At 42.8% G+C, this 14629-nt stretch overlaps 1 protein-coding gene across 3 annotated transcripts in view; it reads right to left on the bottom strand.

The window, feature by feature from the left end:
- Positions 1 to 4615: 4615 nt before the first annotated feature.
- The window catches only part of LOC137320515 (beta-1,3-galactosyl-O-glycosyl-glycoprotein beta-1,6-N-acetylglucosaminyltransferase-like), an 80212-nt gene continuing 70198 nt past the window's right edge, over positions 4616 to 14629 (bottom strand). For all 3 annotated transcript variants that reach the window (XM_067982202.1, XM_067982203.1, XM_067982204.1), the window contains exon 2: positions 4616 to 6503. In XM_067982202.1, coding sequence (XP_067838303.1) covers positions 5072 to 6355 — 1284 coding nt within the window. In that variant the 5' untranslated portion in view covers positions 6356 to 6503 and the 3' untranslated portion in view covers positions 4616 to 5071. The remainder of the gene's footprint in view (positions 6504 to 14629) is intronic.

Genomic DNA, 14629 nt, shown 5'->3' with positions numbered 1-14629 from the left:
AAGCTTGACGGCACTGTTCATGACATCTTCCATCACTTCTCTCATCACTGGGAAGAAAGGTAATTGGCTGGATTAGAATTGTCCTGCTTTTTGTAGATAGCACATATCTAGGCAACTTTCCACATTGTTGGGTAGATGCTAGTGTTGTAACTGCACTAGAATAACTTGGCTAGGGGACCAACTAATTCTGCGGCAGGTCTTCAGTACTACAGCCTGCATGTTGTTGTGGCCGTAGTCTGTCCGTAGCCTGAGCACTCAGCTTGTTAATGTCACATGGAATGAATGAATTTAATTGGTTCAACATAAGATCCAACACAAGGGGGGGGGGTGGGGAGACACCCGGAATTCCTGACAGGAAACTTGGAAGTACGGATTTCCTGGACATCCTTACGATTTGGACGCAAGGGCATCTTAATATTTTTTTGTAGGTTTTCTGGCCGACAGGCCGACCTGATTGACAAGCTAGTTGTCAGTCGGACGGCAGAAGAGCCTGGGAGTAGATGCCAGCAGGAAAGTCTAAGATTGGGGGGAGGTCGGGGGTCAGCGGTTGGGGGGGTGGGGGAGGGAAGGAGGGAAGTCGGTCAATAGGGGGTCGGAGATCATGGGATGGGGTGGGGCGATGGTCAATCACGTTTGTGGGATCACGCGGGAATCTCGGCCCCCAGGAGTTAAAAATAATAAAGCTGTCAAAATGGAGGCCCGCAGGCTCCTTAAAAGTTTTCACTGACTGACCTATCTCCGTTAAAACTGGAAGTGGACGGGTTGGGGTCAGGTTTTAGGTTTTTTTTAAAAACCAATCTTTACCTTCCCACCTGCCCCCAACCCACCCGTTCATTGGGTTAAAATTTAGGCCCTGCAACCTGCTTGAAGCCCATCCATCTGATTTAGAGGAAAGGCCCTGCTGCCACCAAGAAACCCATGGTCATGTTTGATTACAGAAATAATTTCAAGGTGAAAAAATAAACACCTGTAAATAAATCCATGGTACACAGGGCACAGGTGTGCCATACACTGAACTGGATTCCTGATTCACTTGTTGAAACGTTCTTAATAAATAATGCCCCTGTGAATTAGACACCACAGACCCATTTCCCCTCTGCTCAATTTCAGCACACATTGAAGTGAAAACTGGTAAATGCTTTGTGCCTGTCCTAATGAAGTATCTCCTCACTAGTGCAAGCCACCATTCTGCATTCACCTGAACTGCTGATATAGAAGCTTTAGCTGTTACAGGCATCATTTTGAGTCTACAACAAATTGGGCATGGGTGCAGAAGATGCAAAATGGCATAGACCATAAGAGATAGGAGCAGGAGTAGGCCATTCGGCCCCTCAAGCCTGCTCTGCCATTTAATGAGATCATGGCTGATCTGATTTTTACCTCAACTCCATTTTCTCACCCTTTCCCCATATCCTTTGACTCGCTTGCTGATCAAACATTTGTCTAACTCAACCTTGAAAAAGCTTGGCGCTGTGAGAATTTATTTCCTTCTGGGCAACTGTGGCATAGGGCCCGATTTTAGCACCCGCTACCGGGTGCGTTCTCGGCGGGGGGACCCCGAAAATCCCGAAATCCCGGAGCGGGACCGGATCGCGCCTCGATCCCGCCCACGTCCGGGTTCCGCGCTGACGTGCGGGGGTGCGTGCGCAGCCCCCGCTGGTGGGAATCCCGCAGGCAATTAAAGCCAGCGGGATGCCACTTGAGAGTATTTACTTTGGTTGTTCAGGTCATTAACTGACCTGATTAAGGGACTGTGTTTGATTTTGGATAAACATGGGACTGTTTCACACACTGGGGGAAACAGTCCGAGTTGAAATGGACGTGTTGCAGCCGTCAGCCTGTGGCAGCTGCAAAGGTCCATTTGACAGGTGTGGGGGGGGGGGCGAGACCCTCAGCCATTGCAGGAGGCCGCTCTGTCTCTTGGGACAAAGTTTGGCCTCCACCACCCTCCTCCTGACGGTCGAAGTCACCAACCTGCACACTTACCCCGGGGTCCGGAGACATGTACCTACCTTGCGGACCCCCTCAGATGTACATCTTGCGGATGGGGGCCGCCGTAGCTGCAGTCATGACCTCCTCGGAGGGCGAACGGCATCACCAGCCTCACCAGCCTCGCCATCCACGCCGTCCACCTCTGACACGTGGAGCTCCACAACAGAGTGCTGTGACACATCCACCTGTACAGCAGGAGGGAGGGCAACCGCAGAGAGAGATGCGTCGCAGAGGGCACTACCCTCGCCACATGTTCCACAGACCGAGGCTCAGCCTCCTGGACCTCTCTGAGCAGCAGTGCACACGGAGGCTCAGAGTCACTCGACATGTAGCCGTGGACATCTGCAGCCTCTTTCATGCCGAGCTGCTCCTGGCTGGGCCGTGCACCATCTTCCTACCTGTCGCTGTCAAAGTCACCACTGCCCTCCCGAACCTCTGCTCCACAGCCTTCCAGGCTGCAACCGGGGACATCCCCGATGTCTCTCAGTCGTCTGCGCAGAAGAACCCTGCAAATACACCTACACCCACTCTGCAGTGACACACTGGGTGGCATCAGTGGTGGGTCCTCATAGGGATACCCAGGAGCGGGCATTATTGCACAAACCGGACAGGATTCGCGAAGACATGGCAGTAGTGGTGCCAATATAATGTGTGATGTGAGTTGTTCTTTAATTCAATAGAAGTAAGAACCATGACAATCCGTCAAACACCCTTGTGCATCCCCTTCATGCTCACGACACATTTGCCTCACGCTGCCTACTGCACATATGTGATGCATGCCCTGTGGCTGCAGCACAGGTGGTGGCAGGTTGAGTGAGGCTGGCCGTGAGAGAGATGCAAGAGAGGGTGAGTATGGGATAGAGCCATGAGATTGTATGAGGATTGGGTTGCGTGGTAGTGGCGGGATGAGTACTGGCGAGGTGAGTAGGTGCAGGTAAGTTGAGGATGGGGTTTAAGTGGGTATGAGGGGTCATGTGACAGAGTAGTGTTGGCAGTGCCGAAGGAGATGTGGGGTGGGGGCAGTGATGTGGCAGGCGGAGTGTAGGGGAAAGACTACGTGTTCTCACTGTGGCTGACCTACTGAGGTCATTGGAGCGCCTCCTGCACTGTATGCAGGTGGGCAATATGTTGGTGGCGCAGGTAAGCCCCTCTGCCACCTCGAGCCAGGCCTTCTTGGTGGCAGAGGTGGGCCGCTTCCTCCCGCCCGCCGGGGGGAAGATCTCTGTCCTCCCCCTCCTCCTCACCCCATCTAATGATACCTGTGATGAGGCATTATTAAACTGGGAGAAGCCTTCCCCCTAGGCTGCTCCATGCTGTAATTTTTTCTGTTTGTGGCAGCATCTGTCAGTGGAGGACTGCCCCTTTAAATAGAGCGCCTCCAGCTGACAGATCGTACTGCGCATGCGCAGCCCGCCTGAGTCGTAGATCAGCATCGGGGAACCCGGAGGAGCAGGGAAGTGGATCCAATTAGTGTGTTGCCTGCTGCGATCGCGCGGGCAACCCACTAATTTCACCGGGCGCGTTTTCAACGCGCCCGCTGGCCTACCCGCCGAGAACCCGCACCCCTGGTAAAATCGAGCCCATAGTCTCTGACCAGACTGCATTACTGCACTCTTTCAGGCTGTTGGATAGTGAGTCGCTCTTGCTGGGTAATTCTGTGGGGCATTGGGGCAAAACAAAAGTTATGGTAAAGATAAACAACAGAAAAAAACAATTGGAGGCAAGTTCCCTGCATTGAAAATGTGAAGTATTACCTTAGACTATGAGAGAAAATTATATTGTTTCTCAGCCTGCAAGTACTTCAACTGATGTGTGTTATATGAAATGCTTCAACTTAAAAATGGAGAGGGGGGGGGGGAGAGATGTGAGGAGGCTCTCAGAGAGTGTGATTCATCTAAACCAATGTCACTGTTAATGTAAACACACACAAGTATCAATGACATTCAAATATTCGAATCACAGGAAGGCTATTTTAAAATTGCACACTGCACTAAAGATAAGAGAACTTGAAATGTGGTTCCAATTGAGATGCTTCTTCCTGCACTAGACATCCGGGTAAACTTCTTTACCCAGAGTGTGGTTAAAACGTGGAACTCGCTACCACGTGGAATAGTTGAGCCGAATAGCATAGATGCATTTAAGGGGAAGCTAGCTAAGTACATGAGGGAGAACGGAATGGAAGGATATGGTGATAGGGTGAGATGAAGTAGGGAGGGAGGAGGCTCGTGTGGAGCATAAACACCGGCATAGACCAGTTGGGCCAAATGGCCTGTTTCTGTGCAGTAATTTCTATGTAATTCTATGTAAGTTGGATGTGGTGTACAGGCACAGTACAAGATCATAAAATTAGAACAAAAAATGTGAACTACATGACGGTAAATCATTTTAACCACAGATATTAATGTGCAAATGTTTGCAAAACTTCCACTGTGTGTGTACTCCTTTTCTTAAAGGGGTACATGGAACAGAGTCCAAAAAGGACTCTGATATATTCTAATAAATTGTAATTACTAAATTTGGATTGAACCAGATTGAGAAGACCAGAGTTCGTCTTTATTGAGAATACTGGTTGTCATTAAGAAACTTTATTGAATATAATATTGTAATTTTAAATCAAGTAGCTATCAAATGGTCCCTGCTTTAAAACCAAATCAGGTATATTATTTTTAAGAATCAATAATGCAAAATAGCATATAGTCTTGCTGAACAATATGAATGACTCGGCCTGAAGTTTTCTCCTTTAAATATTCAGCATGATCTCAATTAGGCAAGAAAGTATACTTGCTTTGTTCATTGAACAAAGAAGCAGTACTTTTTAAAATCTTGTCTTCTACTGCAGAAATCAGCCAAAGGGCCTGATCAAGTCATGAGCCATCTACCAGTACCAGCCTGGCAAATTTGGTGGAAATAGTGCCTGTTTTTCTCCATAATTATCTACCAGAAAACAGAATTACAGTTGCAGGAATCATGTTTCAATGTTCCTATGATGTCTTTGCAGATCATCAATTATGAAGAAAAACAGGCATGCTCCCATTTTATCTTGAGAAATTTCATCCCTAGATCTTTAGGAAGTTCATGCCTACATAGAGCTTAAAAGATTGCGAATAGCTTTATGTCTTAGATGCTCCTCTAAGCATTGAAGTGCAACACCATCAACAGCTATGTCAAACTTATTGGCAAATAGATGATGCTGCTGTAGCATCCATTTCAGATCCCCTGCTCCATATATGCACACTGAACGGACATGTACACCGGTGCATGGCGGATAAGGTGCTCCTTTGGAAACGTCGCCTTCTAAGTAGCTCCATTTAACCAGTCTCGCTAAAGAGTTCATGTCAGAGACATCAAATTTGTTATTAACAGGGACTGATCCAGGAACATCGGGCATTCTTTGGAGTGTTGCCCACAAGTGTTCATCTGGACTGAAAGTGTCCTTTTCCCATTCAATAAACTTCTGTATTTTAGGGCTTCTCAATAAATATTCCACAAAACTTCTACTAACAACAAAGTAAGCACTCCCTGAAAACATTGGTGTTTTGATTGGAGGAGCTTCTTTATTAGTTTCCATATCCTTTATTTTTCCATTCACTATCTTATATTGGTGTTTCCATCTCTTTTCTTTATGGGGCAAGGTCTTCTCTGTTTCTAGGCTGTTTACTCCTTTTAAGGCCTTGAGTTTTTCCACCATTTCCAAATTGGTTTTTAAGGGGAAATCCATGCCACAGAGATTGATCAAGTATTTCCATGTTGAATTCCTTTGAAGGAGATCCTTCATGCAATTTATATCAGCCTGAACCCTGCTCCAGGATGCATAGGTTACACTCTCGAGCTGGCTGGCAATAAAGACATTGTCAAAGCATGAGGCAATGCTCTTAACTGCAGCTAAAAAGGTCTCAGATGATTTTTTGTCAACATGAATACAGTAAAAATTCTGAGTTGCATATATTGACCGTAAAAGTTTTTCAAACATGTCAATTCTGTGATGGATTACTATTGAATATGCTATTGGAAATTCTTCTTCCTCTTTGCTAAGTGGAAATGTGATATATCTTTGTAACTTGGTGAAGTTGGCACAGTGTTTGGTCAAGTCTATGTAATCATTTTCACTTAGCACAGGACGTTTTTTATATACATTTGAGATTGTCTGCAGTTTAGCCAGTTTTATTGCCTCTTCATCTCCATTGATGATATCTGTGCAGTTTACATAATATCTACGGTTCTCTTCAACAAGCTCCAAATTTCGGTACTGGTTTACAGGATCCTTGTCACGGCTTGTAAGAAACAGCAATGTCACTAAACAAAAGATTCCTGTCAGAATCCATTGAAGCCTATACTTGAAATACCGCAGTCTTCTGTACAACATTTCTGGTCCCTTCTTAAAATATCCAACTTTATCTCCTGCTCATCATCTGTTTCCTTTCCACTTAGCCAATCAAGCCTTCACTGTAGAATGCGGTCTTTAATCTCAGAGACTTTGGTTCTCATGTGCCCTTTGAGAAAGACTGTGGTAACTGTAACAAAATAACATAAAAGAAGCACATTATATGTTCAATAAATAATTGAAGCTGTAAAGATTCACAAAACTGTCAATGGCATGAAAACATATACAATTCCCATAATCAAAACATAAATATAATGCTTGGAGAGGATTAAACATAATGAATAAGGTAAACAGCATAACAACCTGATAATTCTTGTAGCTATGAGCCCATTTGAAACTTCTTGCTATAAAGATGAATAAGTGCACTTTTGTAATGTTAACAATGACAATAAATATGATATACCAAATACATCAGTAAAGGTTGTTGTGTGAACTTAAACCTTCAACCCTCAAAGTTGTGAAGAATATTTTCATTCTTGAAAATATGCAGCTCTTCCACATATCATCCTCAAAAGTTATTCTCGATATGTTTTTCGAAGACAGATACTAGAGGTTTAATTTCAATGGTTTGGCAAAAACTTAAAAGGCGGAACTAATTTTGAGTCTTACTCAGATCACAGGAATGTTTGCCACCTGTGGTACGGTGTAGCACTGTAAGCAGTCATTTATTTTTGTTTAATTATATAGAAATTACAACATGGATTCAGTCCAACCAGTCCATATTGGTGTTTATCCCACACACAAGCAGCAGCCCTAATCCCATATGCCCACCCTGTCCCCTTATCCCTTTATTTCCTTTTCTTCCAACCATCTATCTGACCTATTAAATGTTGACAAGGTCTCTGCTTTAATCACCAACTCTGGGTTTAAAAAAAAGTTTCTCCTGCTCTCTCTAACTCTCTTAAATTTAATCTTATATCCATTTTCCCTCATTCTAAACCCCTCAAATCCCTGGAAACAGTCTGTTTCATTCTATCCTGCCCCATCCCTTCATAATTTTAAACACCTCAATAGATCACCCCTACATCTCCTCTCTTCTAACAAAACCAGACACAATTGTTGAAGTCTTTCTTCATATTTGTATTTCCTCATATCAGATCGTAGTGAATCTATGCTGTAACCTCTCCATTGCTTCAACATCTTTTAGTGTTGAGCCCAAAACTGCATACAGTACTCTAACTGTAGTCTTACTAAGGTTTTATATAGATTCACCATTACATCTCAACTTTTATATTCTATAATCTTTGCATTAAACCCAGAATAATATTGGTCTAGAATTTGCTCCAAAAATAACAGAAAGCAGAACAGCACTCACCATTATTTAAGGGCAAACGGAAGAGCAACATTCAACGAGCAGGTATGCACAGTCAAACGCGCAAATCCAGAAGTTAGTCTACGAGATTCCCTGCCCGTTTGAAAGCTGCACGGGTAGTACAGCTCGCCAGTGAAATGAATGGACTAGCACAAAGTTGCTGCACTGCCCAGCTGGAAATGAACTAATCGACACAGAAAAAGGTGTGCTGGGTTTTTAGGTCTAAACTAACTTAACGGCGTGGTAAATCTTAATTAACTGTCAAAAATCTTCTCTGGCACTGAAAATTAACTTTTAAAAATGTGGAGTCTCATTCCTTCTGATTGTAATTGTTGTTGACTTTAAAAATAATACTTTTTTCACTTTTTATTTCTGCCTCTTATTTGTCTTTTATTTCAATATTTCTTACTCCTTCTTTATTTCGCTTTCTCTGACTGAGTTTATATTGAATTAACTGTTGTAGCTTTCACTTCCTGGTTCTGACTGCACGGAATGTCAAGGATGCTTCAATCTGATTGGTTGAGGAGTCAGAGTGATCTTTTCCCTGTTCATACAGCTCACAGATGCCCGGGAGAGGACACTCTAGTTTTTGTAGCTCACCAATAGAGGACGTTCCCGCACTAAAGCCCTTGGATCGTTTATAGGCAAATTTAAATCTAATGAGCAGCGATGGCCGTTTGTTCGCTGCTCAGAGTAAATTCCAGGCATTAAGCTTTTTATGGCTTTATCCACTTGAGTTGATGCTTTTAATGTCTTGTGAACCAGAACCCCCTAAATCACTCTACCCTTCCACATCTCCCAACCTTCCCCCATTCAAAAGTATTATTAATTTTATTTTTTTACACCAAAATATACCTCATCACATTTACTGACATTGAATGCCATCTGCCACTTTTTTGTTCATTCCACCATCTTATCAGCAGCCCTTGCAGCTTCTTTTGCTGCTCAGAATTATTTAGTATACCTCCTATTTTAGTATCATTTGCAAATTTAGACACCAATCCCTCTACCCCATATCCAAATTATTGAAGTACACAGTGAACCGAAGCAATCCCAGAGAGCTGGAAGCAGTCACACCGGGGGACAAAGCAACATGAAGGAGGTGGCACTGACCGGTATAGCACGTGGCATTCCCTACATCGGAGATGTAAAACTTAGGAGCTAGAAGGCATGAAAGGTAAATACAATGTAAATTTATGGGAAATTTAAATCTCGCCAGTTTAAACCTAATACCCATGTTGTTTTGATAGCGATCACTTTTAAGACATAGTCATTGTGCAGAGAGAGATTAGCAGTGAGAAAAGGCCTATCCGGATACAATTTTTGCTTGTTGTTAGTCTCCTTGGTAAAAGGCCTGAGAGTAAATTATAACACACAGTTTTCACATATATATTCTTTATGATTGAGTCTGTATTTGAGTGATTCAATATTTAACATCTGGGATGTCCTGATAACTCCCTTTTGGGATACAAAAGAAACTATCTTGTTCAAATTAAAACCAACGTCATCAATGGGAAAGAACATCAGCTGGAGTGTAATTTGGGCGCCTGATTCGCACTACAGCCCAAGTTAGTTGGAGTTAGAAACCTCAGATCAGATAGATTAATATCCCTGAAAGATAAAAGAGGAAATGTCTTATGTATTTAAAAGTCATTGCTAAAAAAATTCTTTAGATTTGGGATCTTTTTATTATTTTGTCTACTTGAGTTAGTTAACTGTAAATATTCAACTTATACAACTGTTAAAAATATTTGCTTCTTCAATGTTAAGGCCTGCTGTGGAGCTCTGCCCTTTCAAAGACTGGGGCATAAGACAGTCCAGTACCTAAAAGTAATTACCAGTTTGGGTTTGCTTTTCATTTAGCTAGGCATGTTACTGAAAATTTAGATCTCAATGCAAGGACGGATAGACACTCATGAAAGTTTTGAGGAGTTGGGACTTGTCCACAAGAGTGATCTAAGATATGAAAGCTGAAATGATCCAGGATAAGGTTAAGACCACCCAAACTATAACAAGCATTTTTGTTTTGTTCCTAGGTTGGAATGTACCAGAGGAGTGAAAGGCTGTTTCAGTTGCCAGCTTTCAGTAACTTCAGGCACTTAGTCCCAGAGGAACTGTTCAGTATCATGTCCTGTTCTAATTAATAACATATGCAGGACATGTATTTTTTTCTTCAGCAACTTCTGGTATTCAGGCTTGATTTGTGATGGATGATTACACAATCTTCATAATTCCATTCTGGGAAATCAAATTGAAGCAAGTTTTGGTAACCAACTCCCACAAACAAAAAGGTACAGATAGGTATATTTAAAAATATCATAAAATACCTACAGTATCACTAGTTAGATATTTCAATCTAATTTGTTCATAGAATAAATTTTTTTCAATTATAGTACAAGGTAAAACTTTTTAAATTGTCCCAGAATTTGCTATCAAAATAAAAGTGAGGGCAATGGCGCTTGCCATTATTTATGCGTAAATCGTACAGCAACTTCAGGCGAGGGCAGATGCGCAGTTAAACGCAGATATCCAAAAGTTGCTGTCCAAGATGCACTGCTCTGCCATTAGCTTTGCGAAAGAAGTATCTCGCTGTCTGCCTCACCATTGAAATGCATTGAATGGTGTGAAGTTCCTGTATTTGCAAGGTAGATATGAACCAAACTCGCCACAGAAAGTTAAGTCAAGTCATTTCAAGTCTAAGTACCCTTTAACAACAACAACAACTTGCATTTATATAGCGCCTTTAACGTAGTAAAGTGTCCAAAGGCGCTTCATAGGAACGATATCAAATGACTTGATAAGTGTTAATTACTGCCAGTCAAACTCTCTGGCAATGAAAATTAGCTATTACAAGGGTGGTGTCTCATTCCTTCATGTTTTAATTGTTGTTGGAGATTTTTTTTTAAGAATTAAAATTTTTTTTTTCTTTGACTCTTTTTTCTCTCTCTTAATCCAATCTTTTTTTCCCTTTCTTTATTTCTCTTTCTGTACCTGATTTGACATTGAATTCACCCACTCTGATTTACACTTCCTTCTTAGTCCTTGTGCTGGTAATTTCACAATCCTTCAATCTGATTACTTAAGGAGATACATAGTTGCTTGCCCTGTTCAATCAGGTCCCAGATGCCCTGTAGAGGGCGCTACACCGTTTCCCTCTCACTTCCAGCGCAAAATATCATGGAGATTAAACAGGTAAGGGCAAGTCTAACTAATGGCCGGCGCTGTTTGTTGCCCTACTACAGCAAATTCTAGGCTATTACATCTCCGTTTATAGTGAAACATGGTAAATCATTGTGATCATATTGAGAAAAAGGTTGAGAACGACTGCTTTAAGAAAATATGTGTAGGTGGCAGAGTGACTGAGATCTAATGTCAGCAAGACAGCTGTGGGATAGCAGCAAGCAGAGAAAAAATGTTAAAAAAATTGGGAAGAGGCTAATTGTGCTGCTGCGTTCCTGCTTTAAAAGTGATGTGGATCTGGGGTGGAAGCACAGCATCTGAAATGATGGGAGGTGATTAATCTCTTAAAGGTGTAGGACAGTAAAGCAGAAGTTAGGCTCTTGTTGCATCACTGCTCTTTTAGTTAAATGGTTTATTGTGTAAACCTTGATTTTTTTTTTCTATCGTGTATAATGTATCCAAAATTGCTGACGGTACAAAGCTAGGTGGGAAAGTAAGCTGTGAGGAGGACACAACGAGTATGCAAAGGGATATAGACAGGTTAAGTGAGTGGGCAAGAAGGTGGCAAATGGAGTATAATGTGGGCAAATGTGAGGTTATTCACTTTGGTAGGAAGAATAGAAGAGCAGAATAATTTTTAAATGGTGAGAAACTATTAAATGTTGGTGTTCAGAGGGATTTGGATGTACTCATACAAGAAACATAGAAAGTTAGCATGCAAGTACAGCAAGCAATTAGGAAGGCAAATGGCATGTTGGCCTTTATTGCAAGGGGGTTGGAGTACAAGAATAAGGAAATCTTGCTACAATTGTACAGGGCTTTGGTGAGACCACACCTGGAGTACTGTGTACAGTTTTGGTCTCCTTATCTAAGGAAGGATATACTTACCTTAGAGGTGGTGCAACAAAGGTTCACTAGATTGATCCCTGGGATGAGAGGGTTGTCCTATGAAGAGAGGTTGAGTCGAATGGGTCTATACTCTCTGGAGTTTAGAAGAATGAGAGGTAATCACATTCAAACATATAGGGTTATGAGGGGCCTTGACAGGGTAGATGCTGAGAGAGTCTAGAGCTAAGGGGCATAGTCTCAGGATAACAGGTCGGCATTTAAGACTGAGATGAGGAGGAATTTCTTCACTCAGAGGATTGAGAATCTTTGGAATTCTCTACTCCAAAGGGCTGTGAATGCTGAGTCGTTCAGTATATTCAAGGCTGAGATTGATAGATTTTTGGACTCTAGGGGAAATCAAGGGATATTGGGAATCGAACAGGAAAGTGGAGTTGAGGTCGAAGATCAGCCATGATCTTATTGAATGGCGGAGCAGGCTCGAGGGGCCATATGGCCTACTCCTGCTCCTATTTCTTATGTTCTTATTTGTTCAACATTCATATACAAATGAATACTCTGCAAACATCAATTGTGGGAAATCAGTTGAGGCACTTTCCCTTAAATACTTGGATGCAATACAGGAGACACAATGGTTGGGTAATTTCTCCCTTGTAAAAAAAAATACTTCCTTCAGAGCCATACTTCACTTTCCCCCTTTGTTGCAGCCGTTTCTATTGTTGCTTTTGAGAGTTTTTTGTCCTGAATTGGATTTCCAAACAGAAAAGGCCTTTTTTTTGTCCAATCAGAAAATTGGAGCAGGTGTGCCTTCTCTTCCATGGAATCGACACCACCGACCACAGGACCCCGTGGGATAACTCCGGCAAGTGTTCCTGCCTCTTACCTGTTGTCGGCGGGCAGCTTCCAGGCCACGCAATGGTGGGAATTCGGCTGGCGGGATTTAAATGAGGCTGGGAGTTAACATACCCCAGCCTCATTTCTGGAGAAGCGGGGGAGTTTCTAACTGAAACTGATGCTCACCTGCTGAAAACCGGCCCAGAGTTAAAATCGGGCTGCCTGTTTCATAAGAACATAAGAAATAGGAGGAGTAGGCTGCATGGCCCCTCGAGCCTGCTCCTTCATTCAATCAGATCATGGCTGATCTTCAACCTCAACTCCACTTTCCTGGATGATCCCCATAGGTTTCAATCAGGTTCCTGCCCCAGCCAGCACTGAAATGGCCCTAACCAAAGTCACGAATGATGCTCTCTATGACTGTGACCGTGTTGCATTATCCCTCCTCACCTTCTCTGCAGCCTTCGACATGGTCAATCACACCACCCTCCTCTTCTCCATTATTCATTTCAGTGGGACATGCTTCGTTCTACTCTTAATCTATCCAAACATAGCCAGACCACCTCTAGTAATGGATTTGTTCCCACCCCATGCTGTCACCTTGAAAATCCATCAAGAATCAATCGTTTACCCATCCTTCTTCCTCATCTGCATGTTGCCCTTACTGAAATTATCCACAGACATCTGGGATACTTCCACACGTACGCTGATGATACTCCGCCCTATGTTTCTCGACCCTCCAGTTACTTTGTATTGTAAGACTACTTGTCCATCATTCAGTCTTGGATGAACCGTAATTTGCTCCAGCTAAACATTGGGAAGACCGAAGCCAACTTCTTTCACCCCCAGCACCAAGTCAATACCCTCCCCACCAACTCCAACCCCAGAGTGTGTCAAGCTAAACCAAACTCTTTTCAACCTGGACGTCCTGTTTGACTGAGCTGAGCTTCCAACCCCATATCCAAAGATAGCCTACATTCACCTCCATGACATCCCCTGCCTCCACCCCTACCTCAGCCCCCATTTGCAGCTGATATCTTCATTCATGCCTTGGTCACCTCCAGACTCAATTATCCAATGGTCTCCTGACCGGCCTCTCATCCTCTACCCTCCATAAACTTCAGCTCATCCAAATTTCTACTGCCCATATCTTAACCCACACCAAGCTTGCCCATAACCCTTGTCCTCACTGACCTACATTGGCTTTTGGTCTTCCAAAGGCTCAAATTTAAAAATTTTCATCCTTGAATTTAAATCCCTCCATTGTCTTGCCCTCCCTAGCTTGTAACTTCCTCCAGCCCTACAATACCCTTCCCCAAACTTTCCATTCCTCTGACCTTGGCCCCCGGTGCATCCTCTCCTCCTTTCACCCCACCATAGATGGCCAAGCCTTCAGCTGCTTAGGCCCCATGCTCTGGAATTCCCTCCCCAAACCTCGCTACCTGTCCACCTCTCTCTTCCTTTTAAAAATTTCCACATTATCTAAAGGGCTCAAAAAGTATAATGGAGTGAAAGTTTTAATAGTCATCCAGACCCGGACATCCAGGTAGGTCCCATTTACGCCACTGAGCAGACCTGTACACACTGTTCATCAACTTTTATTCCATGCTTTTCCCCTCTAACATTATTGATTGTTGATATGTTTGATGGGTCAGCCTTGCTATATGTTGATCATCAGTTTAAAAAAGACTGTTTATGCACCAGTCTGCAATTTGACAATGAACTCAAGATCATAATAGGGGAATTAAAGCTACATGTCAATGATAGTTTTACTTGTCTGGGCAGCATTCTCAGTTGTAATTTGCATTTGATCCAGAAAATACAAAAGGCCAATACTTATCTGACCAAACTGCCTCTGATTGTAAGAATGAATTATTTTTGATTGTATTGGCCCAGGGAGAAAGGGTTATGGACAGCATGAAAATTGACCATGTAAAATAGGCTGACAGTGTAATTAGTCAATTGACATGTACAAGATACTGTATGTAATTTCATTTAATTTCACTGCATTATATAAACATTATATCTTTACGTGAAATTGTTCTGAATCAGCTGACAAAAGCAAGACACAGAGTGATTAAAAG

Source organism: Heptranchias perlo, chromosome 4 (genome assembly GCF_035084215.1).
Source record: "Heptranchias perlo isolate sHepPer1 chromosome 4, sHepPer1.hap1, whole genome shotgun sequence".
In the NCBI taxonomy this organism is placed as follows: Eukaryota; Metazoa; Chordata; class Chondrichthyes; order Hexanchiformes; family Hexanchidae; genus Heptranchias; species Heptranchias perlo.
The sequence above is the reverse complement of the archived record's forward strand: the minus strand, read 5'-3'. Positions and strand labels throughout refer to the sequence as shown.